The sequence below is a fragment of the Budorcas taxicolor genome, chromosome 8, assembly GCF_023091745.1.
Source record: "Budorcas taxicolor isolate Tak-1 chromosome 8, Takin1.1, whole genome shotgun sequence".
Classification (NCBI taxonomy): domain Eukaryota; kingdom Metazoa; phylum Chordata; class Mammalia; order Artiodactyla; family Bovidae; genus Budorcas; species Budorcas taxicolor.
In genome coordinates, this window is record NC_068917.1 from 78,741,367 (window position 1) to 78,754,258 (window position 12,892).

The window sequence follows — 12,892 nt, forward strand, 5'->3', positions numbered from 1 at the left end:
TGTGCCCCAGTCATTGCAGAGGACAGAAGATAGCCCTGGCAGGGCGGGGCTGCCAGAGTTAGGAGCCCTGAGGCCTGGAAGGAGGGCATGATATGCAGAGTGACCCTCCGTCCAGCCACGCTTCTCCGGACCTGTTTCCCTGGCAAGACTGTAACTGCGGGAATAACAAGTCATACAACCCAGGAGATGTGATGCACCTAGGGTCTTCCAAACATTTAGGTGAAGTCAGGAGCTTGTGAGTGATACAGGAATGGCCAGAACACTTTTTGTCTCCTTTCTTTCCAAGGGAATTAAGACTCTGGGAGGGGGAATCACATCCGGCAGGACCGTAATACCCTGACCCAGGATAACGTTTGCTGCCTTCCAGCCCCGGGTCCTGTCTTCCTAGAGACCCTGGAGGGGAAGGGTCAACTTGGAGTGTTGCCCTGTTTTGAAGAAGCTCAGCGACTTCACTTTCACTTTTCACTTTCATGCACTGGAGAAGGACATGGCAGACCACTCCAGTGTTCTTGCCTGGAGAATCCCAGGGACGGGGGAACCTGGTGGGCTGCCGTCTATGGGGTCGCACAGTCGGACACGACTGAAGCGACTTAGTAGCAGCAGCAGCAGCAGCAGACAAATGTGGCACACATTTTCCTTGAGCCCCCATTGATTCGGGAATGGAACCCTAGATGGGTGGCTAGTTTCTTAAGACATACATTCCTACTACACACACACACACACACACACACACACAGACACACACACACATTTGATCCTACACCTTTGAATGGCCTGCATTTTGGAGTCATCCTAGGAGTTTTAAACGGTACTGATTTAATTGGAGTGTGGCTTGGCGGTTATAAAACCACGATGTCCAGTGACGTTTGAGACCCACCGCCTTAACAGCAGTCCACCTCCTTGTCTTATCTGGAGTCAGGGGCACCTTCAGCTTCCCCGGTCACCTGCCCAGTAGCTCCTAAGCCACAAAACCTGAGGCTTTGTTTGCGGACAGCTGGGAGGGGGGAGGGGCCTGGGAGCTTCAGGTCCCGCGGTCCCAGGAGGAGGGGCTTTCGGGGCCCGGACCCAGGAACCCAGCTCCACGCTCTGTCCCCCGGCGGCAGCCTCCTCAGTCCCGGACGGGACAGGAAGTGTCCGGCCGAGGTGGGGGTGGAGGTGATTGGCAGTTGGAGGCTCCAATGGGCCGAGACCCCCCCTATTTCACCCTGCTCCTTCCATTGGCGCCTGGGCGGAGCCGCCCCCACGGCGGGGCCCCAGGCCGGGAGGGAGTCGAGGCCGGGGCAGAGGGCGAGGGCGAGGGCGGAGGGCGCTGGCGGCGGCGGCCGCGGAAGGTGAGGCCTGATGGGGCCGCGGGTGAACTGGCGGGAACCTCGCCAGGAGAGGGCGGGGCAGGGGGGTGTGGGATTGAGCGACTGACGGACTGTCAGTGTGCCTGTGTGTGTGTGTGTGTGTGTGTGTGTGTGTGTGTGCTGACGGACTGTCAGTGTGCCTGTGTGTGTGTGTGTGTGTGTGTGTGTGCGCGCGCGCGCGCGCCTGTGAGACTGCCAAGGCTGTGTGTGACGCTGTCTGTGCGAGACTTCACAACAGTGTCGCTTGGTGCAACTGTCGGCAAGTATGCCTGCGGGTGTCGCTGTGCTTGCGGCTGAGTCTGCATGTGGCTGTGCGGGTGTGCGATTCCGTGTGCGTGTGTCTGTCAATGTGCAGTGTAGGGGCAGAGACTGGGTCAAACGTTTGTGCGGGTGAGACTGTCCGTGAGCACAGCGGGGCAACTGTGTTTTGGGAAGGTCTCTGCGGGATCTGAGATCGTGTCTGCCAGCGTGAGAGTGCGTGGCTGGGTTTGTGTGTGCTCAGGTGTGACTTCAGCCGTGGCAGAGTAAGAATGAGACTTGCATTCCACGTGTGTGCTGTGTCCTGACTGTTAGACTGCGTGGAGCTGGGTTTGCATCTTGAGGACCCACTTCGGTAGGTAGCCGATGACACTGACCTTTCTACTCAGTGGCCTGCATGGACGGACCCATCTCAACACACTTGGCTTCCCCTTCTTTTAGTGCTCCTGTCACTGGCCCTTTGATCCTTATTTTCTGTTTCCTTGGCTGACTCAGTTTTCTATATATCTTTTTCTCTCCCTATTACTTTCTTCCTAGCTGATGACACTGACCTTTCTACTCAGTGGCCTGCATGGATGGACCCATCTCAACACACTTGGCTTCCCCTTCTTTTAGTGCTCCTGTCACTGGCCCCTTGACCCTTATTTTCTGTTTCCCTGGCTGACTCAGTTTTCTATATGTCTTTTTCTCTCCCTAATCCTTTTTTTTCTAGAGCTCATACTCTGTGTCTCTTCACAGTTTCATCTCTCCAGGGATCTCTGCTAAGAGCCCCTTGGAAGAAGAAGCTTAAACCATGATGAGGAGTTGCTCACAGGGAGTGCTGTGACCCCCATCCCAGGGGCGGAGTGCTAAGTGTATGTGTGACTGTGCAAGGAAGACTTCGGTGTCTGTGTCTTTGTGCGTGTCTGGGTATTTGTAAATGTACATGTCTCAGTGTATCGGTGTAACTGTGAGTGGCTATATCTAAGAGTGTGTGTCTGAGGGTAAGTGTGGGTCTTGTGAGTCTGGCACCAGGGACCAAAGGCATTTCCTGGTGCTGGGGCCTGAAGAGGAGAGGAGGGAGGTAGGAGGAGGTGAGAAATGGCTGGAACGTCCAGGGGAGGAGGAAGCTGGACTCTTTGGCTTTTCTTTATATCCCTCAACATGGGGCCTCTCTTCCCCTTAAAACACAGCCAGCTGTACCCTAAGGAAATATTTGCTGGGAAGTTAATATGAAAAGAGTGGAAGCACAAGTGTGTGTCTACTTTTTCATTTGACTGTGTCCACGTGTGTTCAGGGGAGTGTCTTTGTTGATGGTGCCTAGGGAACCCCCCCTTGAGTGTGCCTGTGTTTGGCTGTGTGAGAACACAGGGAACCTCTCACTGACAGGGACAGAGCAGCCCTCCTTCCTTTCTCTCTGGCTCTGCCTGGCTGTGCCTGTGGCTTCCTTTCCAGACTTGGGGGAGGCCTCTTCCCTTCCCAGGGCCTTGGGTGAGAGAGGGTGGGAGGGGAGGCGGGAGGAGGGGGAGGGGGCCTGGCTAGGGGCCTGCGGAGCTGCGGGGGCGCAGAGGGGCGGGGGCAGGGAAGGGGAAGGAGGGGACGATTCTGGGGTCGCAGAACTGAGTGGAGCTGAGACGGTACTGTAGCTGGTGGGAGGAAGTCCTGGAGGCCATGGACGGTCAGCCACTGGGATCACCGAGGTAGGGCAGGGCTGAGCTGGGTAAATGTGGCTGGGGGGCTGGGGTGAGCCACTGGACACACTCGGACAGACACAGAGACACATAGAGGTCCCTGCTCAGTTATGTGGGTCGGGGCGATTTGGGCTCTCCCTCTTCTAGAGCCCTTGCCTGGGGCCCTTTCCCCATCTGCCCCTTCTCCTGCCCCAGTTCCCACCTCCCCACTGCCTTCCTCCTCCTGTTTTCTCCCAGCCTGAATCCCTCTCTTGTAGCACCCCAATCCCCGACACATACACAGTTGGTTATGTTTTCAGCCTTTGTGAGATCCTGCTGCCCTAGCCCAGCCCCCACCGCCTCCCAGTCCTGATCTCTTGCATCTCTGGCCCCGTGGCCCCCACCCAGCCTCCTGTTCCCCCGGGCTCCTAGCTCCTCTCAGCCTCCTCTCCCCTCCCGCCACCCTGTCTCCATCTGCTGGCTCCTCGCCCACCCCAGCCTCTGGCAGCAGCCCGGGCATCTGGATCTGCTTAACTCTGCAGCCTCAGCCTGCACCCTAGCCCTGTCCAGCCTCCCAGGCTCGAGACCAACAAGATTCCAGAGTCAGGCTCAGAGGAGCGGCCCAAATAGCCAGAGCAAGGGGCCAGGCTTGGCAGCCAGGGCAGGGCTAGGCCTCATGGCAGGGGAGCAGGGTGGGCTCAGACCCACCCTTGACAATCCCCGCCCCAGGGTGACAAGGGCGGCCACAGGTCAGTCAGAGGCAGCAGCTGTCCCTGGGCCAGGTGGGGATGGACACAAAGTTCCCAACAGCTGGATTGGAGGAGTTAATGGGAGTGATGGAGCCTGAGCCAGCACTTGGTGCCAGGGGTGGGCGCCAAGGGTGGTGCGGGGGGAGTGGGGGATGGCGGTGCTGGCAGAGGCTGTTGCCTCGGGCTTTTGTTCTGGGCCCTAAGCCCATGGCTGAGAAGGAGGGTATGATGGTGTGTGATGGTGTGTGTGTGTGTGTGTGTGTGTGTGTGTGTGTGTGTGTACTCACACACAGCACTAGGTGTATGGTGGAAAGGGGACCTTACATCAGATCCTCCAGTGATGTCTGATAGCCTTACCCCACATGGATCCTCTTTTCCTCCTAGAAAGCCCCAGTTTGGAAGAGGAGGAGGCAGGCTTTAGCCTCCCGTCTTGGGCATGGGGTATCGCTGACCTTGCCTTTCTCCTCGCAGATGAGCAGCAGCTGCTCAGGGCTGAGCAGGGTCCTGGTGGCCGTGGCTGCAGCCCTGGTGTCTGCCTCCTCTCCCTGCCCCCAGGCCTGGGGCCCCCCAGGTGAGAAGAATCCTGCTCTATGACCCCCACCTCTGATTTGTGATGCCACCAGCACTGTGGCCCCTTCTCAGGCCTGCCCTGTGACCCTCCCAACCTCTGACATCCAACCTGGCAACATTCCCTCTCCACCCTGCCCTTTGAGCTCTGTCTCTAGATTATAACATGATGCACTCGGGTCTTAAAAGTCCACCCCTTATCCTGTCACTCTCACAAAGTGTGGGGTAGGATGGGAGAGAGGGAAAGGAAGAGCCTCTTCTCAGAAGTGCCTTCCACAGGGGTCCAGTATGGGCAGCCTGGCAGGGCCCTGACGCTGTGTTGCCCTGGAGTGACTGCTGGGTAAGTGCTCCATCGGACTGTTGGGTTGATGGAACCCTCTCATGATGCTTTCTTGACTTTGCCCAGTCCTCAGACCCCTCCCATCCTTGCCCCTTGTATCTGTAACCTTCACCTCTCTGTCCTAACCCTCAAACCATCCTTATTCAACTGAACCTTCAACCTACATGTACTGAGTGCCTGCTAACTGCCTGGTCTCTTCTAGCTAGACCTGGGATACAGCAGTGCACAAGCCAGGCAAGATGCCAGGTAGTAATACCTGCAGGGCAGGAAATCAAAAGGGAGTGATGTGGAAGAGGAGAACTGAATGATCACTTTTTATTGGTCATCAGGGAAGGCCTCTCTGAGGAGGTGATATATATATATTTTATTTGGTTGCACTGGGTCTTAGTTGTGGCATGTGGGGTCTAATTCCCTGATGAGGGATCAAACTTGGGGGAATGTGGAGTCTTAGATACTGGACCATTAGGGGAATCCATGAGGAGGTGATACTGATGCTGATTTCTGAAAGTAAAGTGAAAGTGAAGTCGCTCAGTCATGTCCGACTCTTTGTGACCCCATAGACTGTAGCCTACCAGGCTCCTCTGTCCATGGGATTTTCCAGGCAATAGTACTGGAGTGGATTGCCATTTTACCTTCTCCAGGTGATCTTCCCAAGCCAGGGCTCAAACCCGGGTCTCCTGCATTGTAGACAGACGCTTTACCCTCTGAGCCACCAGGGAAGTCAAGGTTATGGTATAAGCAGCATTCCTGACAGAGAGAACAGCTAGTGCAAAGCCCTGAAGTGGGAGTGAGTTCCATACTTTTTAAAAAAATCACAGCTTTAAACTTTTAAACTTTATTTACTTTTGGCCATGTCCTGGCTTGCAGAATCTTAGTTTCCTGACCAGGGATCGAACCTGGGCCCTCAGCAGTGGAAGCACAGAGTTCTAACCACTGGACCACTAGGGAATTCCTGAGCTCCATAGTCTTGAACTGAAAGAAGCATAACCTAACTGAAGTCCAGTGGTGGAAGGGGAGAGAGGGAGGTGATGAAGAAAAAAAGTAAGGTGAGGGCTAGATCACCAGGGGCTTTGTAAGCCAGCAAACGGAGTTTGAATTTTACCACAAGCACACCAAGAAGCCAGGGGAGAGCTATGGCATGGTCTGACTCATACTTTGACTCTTCCTTCCATCTATCATCATCTCGTCTCACCCTCAGGACCCCGGTGTCCTGGTTTCGGGACGGGGAGACAAGGCTGCTCCAGGGACCTGCCTCTGGGCTAGGGCCCGAACTGGTCCTGGCCTGGGCAGAAAGCACTGACGAGGGCACCTATACCTGCCGGACCCTGGACGGTGCACTTGGGGGCATGGTGACCCTGCGGCTAGGCTGTGAGTTGGGGAGGAGTGTTGTGGGGGGGTGATGAGAAGTGGGGCTCCTGAGGGACTGCAGGCCCAGAGGAAGCCCTCTGGGATGGGGAGGGCCTGGGGGCTTCTCACTCTCCAGCTGTGCCCTCTGCCTCTAGACCCCCCGGCCCGCCCCGTTGTTTCCTGCCGGGCTGCTGACTATGAGAACTTCTCCTGCACTTGGAGTCCCAGCCAGGTTAGCGGTTTACCCACCCGCTACCTCACCTCCTACAGGTGTGTCCAGCATCGGCTGCGTATGCCTATATGTTTGGGTGTATAGCAAAACGTGGGTGTGGGAGTAGGCGGGAAGGTACTGAAGGAGGCCTGAGAGAGAGGGAGGACTCTCCTTTCCTTCCTGACCTCAGATGACTTCTTCCCTGCCAGGAAGAAGACTGTGCCGGGAGCTGATGGCCAAAGGTAGGATGTGAGGGGGAAGCTGGGGGCTCCAGCTGGATCCCACAGCGAGCATTTCCAGAGTTCAAGACCACATCCTTCCTCCTAGGATGAGTCCATCCTCAGGGCCCTGGCCATGCTTACAGGAGCCCCCTGGGGCGGCCCGCTGTATAGTCCATGGGGCAGAGTTCTGGAGCCAGTATCGGATCAATGTGACTGAAGTGAACCCCCTGGGGGCCAGCACCCGCCTGCTGGATGTGAGCTTGCAGAGCATCTGTGAGTACCCAGTCCTAGAGGTCTCCCCAGATCCCTACCACAGAGACCCCAGAGACCCCAGAGTATAGATACCCTCGTAATTCATAACCCTCCTCCCGCTGAGCTCCCACACAGTTCCCTCCCAACACAGGTCCATTTCAGCACACAAATGGCCCCCAGGGAGACTTCAGCAGAATCCAAAGAGATCAGAACCCTAGGAGGCAGGGTTACTTCAGCTTCTAGAGGTTATTGCCACCACCCCCTTCCCTTTCAAGTCTTTCCTGGCTGCCCAACCCCAGTGCTGCCTCTCTGCTTCCAGGCCTGGTGCTGAAGGCAGCTCCATCTCGCATCCTCCCTGCCCAGTGGAAAGCCCTCTCTGGCTTCCTCTTGACCTGTGTGTAGGAGGGGATCACGAAGGCTCTGGCTGGAATTTAGGCCAACTCATCTTCCTTGGAGGGAAAACAGATCACTCTTTAACTCACTCAACAAACATTTCAAAAATCCATCCTCAGATAACAGGGATTACAGATCCTGAGCCTAAGGGATGATCAAGCCTAAGATTTCCCCAAGTTCCTCAGCAGTGCCTCCTCTCTGGGACTTTTAGTCACACACCCGCCTTCCCTGGGGAGGCGATAAGGGAAGGATGAGCACCTCTCTTGTGCCCTGACTTTGTGTCCCCCCTCCCCCTTCACCTGCCCTCAGTGCGCCCTGACCCGCCCCAGGGGCTGCGGGTAGAGTCGGTGCCTGGCTATCCTCGCCGCCTGCGTGCTAGCTGGATGTACCCTGCCTCCTGGCCCCGCCAGCCCCACTTCCTGCTCAAGTTCCGGCTGCAGTACCGTCCAGCACAGCATCCAGCCTGGTCTACGGTGAGGCCTTGGAGTGTACCCTGGTCTGGGGCTGTGGGTCCTGTCTCTAGTTTCCTGTTGCTGGTGTTCTGCATGACCAGATCTGGGAGGTTACTGATGTCCCGTAGGCTCCCCGCCTACAGAGCACTCTCCCTAGGCCAGGCCTTGTCACGGGGACTGCGCCTCCTCCCTCTGCCCTCCAGGCCTGTAACTGATGTCAGTCCATCTGTGGGTAGATAGCAGTGACTTTTTAAAAATAACTTTTCTAGGAAAGGGAGGGCCTTTCACCCAGAGGCACAGACACTGATATACTCATGTGTGAATAAAGGTGAATTCCCACCTCTGGAGGTGGCAGAGATTGGCTAGCATCAGGCCCGGGGAGCTGCTGCCTCAGATAATAACCAATATTTACTGTCTGTCAAGCACCTTGCTTCACATTTACTATCTCCTTTAGGTATACACCAGGACTTCCCTGGTGGCTCAGATGGTAAAGCTTCTGTCTACAATGCAGGAGACCTGGGTTCAATCCCTGGGTCAGGAAGATTCCCTGGAGAAGGAAATGGCAACCCACTCCAGTACTCTTGCCTAGAAAATCCCATGGACGGAGGAGCCTGGTGCAGGCTACTGTCCATGGGTCGCAAAGAGTCAGACACGACTGAGTGACTTCACCTCTATTGTACAAATGGAGAAACTGAGGCACAGAGAGAGGCCCAAGGTGACTCAGTAAGTGGTACAGCAAAGATCTGAACCCAGGCAGTCAGTCTGAAATCACAGCCTATCTATAGAGCTATGCACTTTTATCTTGTGAACGCTAGGTGTAGACCTAACACCACCAGCCACCCTATATGAGGCTCAGAAGGCCGCATCAGACTGACAGGGACTGGACTGGGAGGAAAGGGTGCTTTTTGCACACTGGGGCTGGAGGGGGGTGGGAGGGCAGGAAGGCTGAGTGCTTATGACTGGATAACCTGCCAGGGAACTCTCTGCACTCCCAGGTGGAGCCAGCTGGATTGGAGGAGGTGATCACCGATGCTGTGGCTGGGCTGCCCCACGTAGTGCGGGTCAGTGCCCGGGACTTTCTGGACGCTGGCACCTGGAGCTCCTGGAGCCCCGAGGCCTGGGGGACTCCAAGCACCGGTGAGAGAGCCTAAGGAAAGGGCAGAGGCCAAGCCTATCTATCTGCAGGGATTAGCTGGCCACATTGCACTTGCGGCCCCAGGCTTCAGCTGTACTGCCTGCAGCCCTACCCTAACTTGAGCCCCACCCTAGCTTTGACCCTGTCTCTCAGCTTCCCTGGTGGGTCAGAGGTTAAAGCCTATGCCTGCAATGCAGGGGTTCGATCCCTGGGTCGGGAAGATCCCCTGGAGAAGGAAATGGCAACCCACTCCAGTATTCTTGCCTGGAGAATCCCATGGGTGGAGGAGCCTGGTGGGCTACAGTCCACGGGGTCGCAAAGAGTCGGACATGACTGAGTGACTTCACTTTCACTCAGTCTTTACCCCTGCTTACTTACCGAAAGCTGGCTCTGCCCCTTCGAGCTCTGCCTCCTAGGCGCCGCAGAGTCCAACCCCGGCCCTGGCCTCCCTGGCACCTGGCAGGCTTGGGCCTCTGTCCCCACCTCTCATGGACAGTTCTCAGGTCTCATCTCCCTCCAGAGCCCCTACCGAAGGAGATATCAGCCGGGGACCAGCAACATACACAGACAGAGGAAGAACCTCAGGCAGACAGCCCTGCTCCCCCAAGGCCGTCCCTTCTACCCGACCCACAGCCACTTGGTGAGCTTGAGCAGATGGGCAAAGGTGGAAGAGAATGACAAAGCCCCAGGGAAAAGGGGACACCGAGTCTGGTCAGGCAGGCTTGCTCTTGTGGCTGACATCTGACCCTCTGCCTCAGACCACAGAGACCCCCTGGAACAGGTGGCTGTGCTGGCATCTTTGGGAATCTTCTCTTTCCTGGGACTGGTGGCTGGGGCCCTGGCACTGGGGCTCTGGTAAGTGACTGGCCCCTTAGCCTCTGATCCCACACAGATGCTCTGATACCCACAGACCACACCCATTCCTACTCCTCATGACCCCAATCCCAGCATATCTGATTCTGGAGCCATTCCTCCTCCCTCTTCCACTCCCAACTTCACGATTCTACTCTTTCCTCTCTTAACCCTTCACTAATAAAACCTTTTTGGAAGAGTCTGAGATGCCCCACATTGTTAGGGAGACAACTTCTTTTTTGTGCTGTAGGCTAAGGTTGAGACCAGTTGAGAAGGATGGACCCCAAAAATCTGGGCTCTTGGCCCCAATGATTTCAGTGGACAAGCTTCCAGGTGAGTGTGACATCTGGGAGGTTTGGACTTGGGAAATGTGTGATCTCATTTTGACTGTATGGATTAAGAGCCACATGCCTTAATCCTCATAAGGGTTTTGGGAATCAAAGGTGGGTCTCCTCATTCTTATGACTTCTGGACTCAGAGATGGGCCTTTCATTCTTGAGTCCCTGAGCTTAGAGTTGGGTCTCTTCTGTCTCTTGTAGGATGCTGGGGCTCCTAGATGGGACTCCTTCATTTTCAGGGTATTATGCTCAGAGCTGGATGTCCATCTTTATTCTGGGGTATCTGGATCCCCTCCCCTATTCTTGATGTGCCTGGGCCCAGAGCTAGATCCACTTCCTCATCCCCAGGGTGTTGGGGCTTACACAAAAGTGGCTGCCCTATTCATTCTTGGAGTGTTGGGCTCATAACTGGGTCCCCTCCCTCATTCGCAGGAAATCTGGGACAAGATCTAGGCCTATCATCTCCCTTGATTTTCCTCTTTCTTGTAGGAGTCCCAAACCTGTAGAGGACCTTGGAGGCCTTCAGCTGATTCCATCCAATGCTGGTGTGGATGGATGGACAGATGGAACCCAGGCAGGACAGCAGATCCCCATGGAGGCGGGTCCTCAGCTGGAAGTTCTGTTTGGAGCCCATTTCTATGAGACTCTGTGTTCCCAACTTGCCAGTTGAAAGGTTCCTGGACCTCTGACTTCATCCCAGAGCTGGAGGTCTACCTGAAGAATGTGTGCAGATGTGTATGGCTGTGTGTGTCCAAGTGTATGTGAGGCAGGGGACATGTGTTCTCTGCATGTATGTATATAGGTACCTGGGGAGTGTGTGTGGGTCTTATGCTCTTGGCTTTGCCCCTGGAGGGAGTTGTGAGGGTGTGAATAAAGAGAATGAGGAGGTTCTGTCTATTGACATGTCTCACAGCTCCAGATTCAGGACTCACAGGAGAGTGCATCAAACTTGGAGACCACAGTCAGAGACTATTGTGCATTGCTGCTTTATTACTTTGGCTACTGGGGGCCCCAGCCCATTTTCCCCATGAGCTCCAAACTCTGGTTGGGCTAAGTTCCCTGGAGCCTCTTCCCTTGGCGCTCAATCCACCGAATCAGGCTGCGGTTCTGGGGGTGGATGCAGACCCTGCGTTGAGACAGGTGAAGCCTGGGAAAGGAAAGGTTCAAAGATACGGTCATAACTGGGGGGATGAGGGTGAGACCCAGGAGTTAGAGGCAAAGGCCAGATGAAAACCTGAGTTGGCATCAGAATTAGCAATCGGGATGGGGTTGAAATCAGCATCTGGGGTTGGGACTGAAGTCAGAGTCAGGGACAAATCAGGGGCAGAGTCAAAGCTCACACGAAGGCTTGGAGGTGACAGTCTCCGTCAGCTTCCTGGAGTTCCACTCGGATGACCCTCCTCAGTAGCTTGTTTGGAAGTGGCTGTCGGTAGAGCTGAGTACAGCATGCAGTGCTGAGTGCCAGTGGGAATGCTAGGGGAACAGGACCATGTGTTCAGAGGGCTTCTGACCCCAAACTCCATCAGAAGGTTGGAGGCTGGGCTTCCTGGGCCCCTCTCCCTCCATCCCATTCACCCAAACCCGGGCCTTCTAGACCCCGACTCACTCACCTCCTCCAGGGTCTGGGCTCAGGAACAACAGGAGCAGCAGGAGGCTGCTGGTGGATGAGGGCCCCTTCATGATGCTCAGCCTGGATAATTCCTTCTCTCTCCTCCTCCTTCCCTACCTTTTATCTGGGTGCCTTTTATACCTGGGGCACCAGGTGAGTCAGCCGCAGGTGAAGATGTATTGCTCATCTTGTGACATTCCTGGGCTCTAATTACCACAGACCCCTCCTTTTTTAGGACTGCCGTTTTCCATGGGCTCCTAAGTCCTGGGCAGAGAAGCTGGGGAGATGGGTTATGCATGTGGGGGCTGATGGTACAGTAAGGGGGGCAGAGGATCCACAGTGGCATCCAATGAGGACATTCACCCTCATACCTGTAGTTACACGTTCACAGTCACACCTCAGTCACTGGATCAACCTCACATGGTCAGACAACCCCAGACAGAATCATATAGCCCCAGTTATACTCAAAGTTGCACTCCCACACAGTTGTTTTTTCACAATCATCCCGCCACACAATCACACTAGCACACCCAAATTCTGATGGGGGCACTGTGGGTAGGGTGGGAGCACAGGGCAGGCTGGCATCAGCTTGCTTTCCTTTTCCCCTCCCTGTTTTCTGTCCTAGCCTGCTTGTCTTATCAGCAGACATTGATCGGAATGGGTCCCAAAAACCTTTTGGCTGAGTCGTCGTCTCACCTGGGCTAGTCACATTCAGAGTGAGAAGCTGGGAGAAGTCCCTTTTGGGTGGTAATGCGGTGCCTTGGGGATAACTGAGGTGGGGGTTGCTTTCCCAGGAAGATGAGACAGAGGAAGGATGAGGTAGATAAGAGTGCACATGCGGGAAGATCAAAGTTCTTTGGTGCCAGGTTGCTGGTGTCAAACAGATAAAAGACCCAAGAAATCTTACCTTCCTGTTTTTGCCAAGTCCTGTTCTAGAGATGCCAGCCTCCTACCAGCAGGGGCCTGGGGCTTCCAGTCCTTGGCTTCTTGAGACATCAGATTCCAGAGCTCAATTATCTCTCCTTTATTCTATTCAAATTCCTGTTTCTCTCTATTGTTGGCCTGGAAGATGCCCCCACCCACCCCACGCCACCACACACACACACAACCAACCCTTACACCCTTTGCATCCCATACTCTTGCTGAAACCCCAAGCTCCCATCTCCTTCC

At 55.3% G+C, this 12,892-nt stretch overlaps 2 protein-coding genes across 3 annotated transcripts; one reads left to right on the plus strand and one right to left on the minus strand.

Annotated features, from left to right (window-relative positions):
* Positions 1-1,239: 1,239 nt before the first annotated feature.
* IL11RA (interleukin 11 receptor subunit alpha) lies at positions 1,240-11,014 on the plus strand. 2 transcript variants are annotated; one of them, XM_052644850.1, is made up of 13 exons: positions 1,240-1,331; positions 4,477-4,576; positions 4,852-4,912; positions 6,111-6,280; positions 6,415-6,529; positions 6,680-6,712; positions 6,798-6,964; positions 7,646-7,809; positions 8,784-8,925; positions 9,444-9,563; positions 9,682-9,778; positions 10,026-10,108; positions 10,603-11,014. In XM_052644850.1, exons 2-13 carry the CDS (start codon positions 4,477-4,479, stop codon positions 10,617-10,619), a joined length of 1,269 nt encoding a protein of 422 aa, XP_052500810.1. In that variant the 5' UTR covers positions 1,240-1,331; the 3' UTR covers positions 10,620-11,014. The 2 variants fall into 2 exon arrangements, with proteins under 2 accessions (XP_052500810.1, XP_052500811.1); XM_052644851.1 differs by lacking the exon at positions 1,240-1,331 and adding an exon at positions 2,381-2,461.
* A 149-nt stretch (positions 11,015-11,163) lies between these two features.
* Positions 11,164-11,793, minus strand: CCL27 (C-C motif chemokine ligand 27). Its single transcript, XM_052645434.1, has 3 exons — positions 11,724-11,793; positions 11,454-11,586; positions 11,164-11,260 (listed from the first exon to the last, which is right to left on the minus strand). Exons 1-3 carry the CDS (start codon positions 11,791-11,793, stop codon positions 11,164-11,166), a joined length of 300 nt encoding a protein of 99 aa, XP_052501394.1.
* Positions 11,794-12,892: the final 1,099 nt, after the last annotated feature.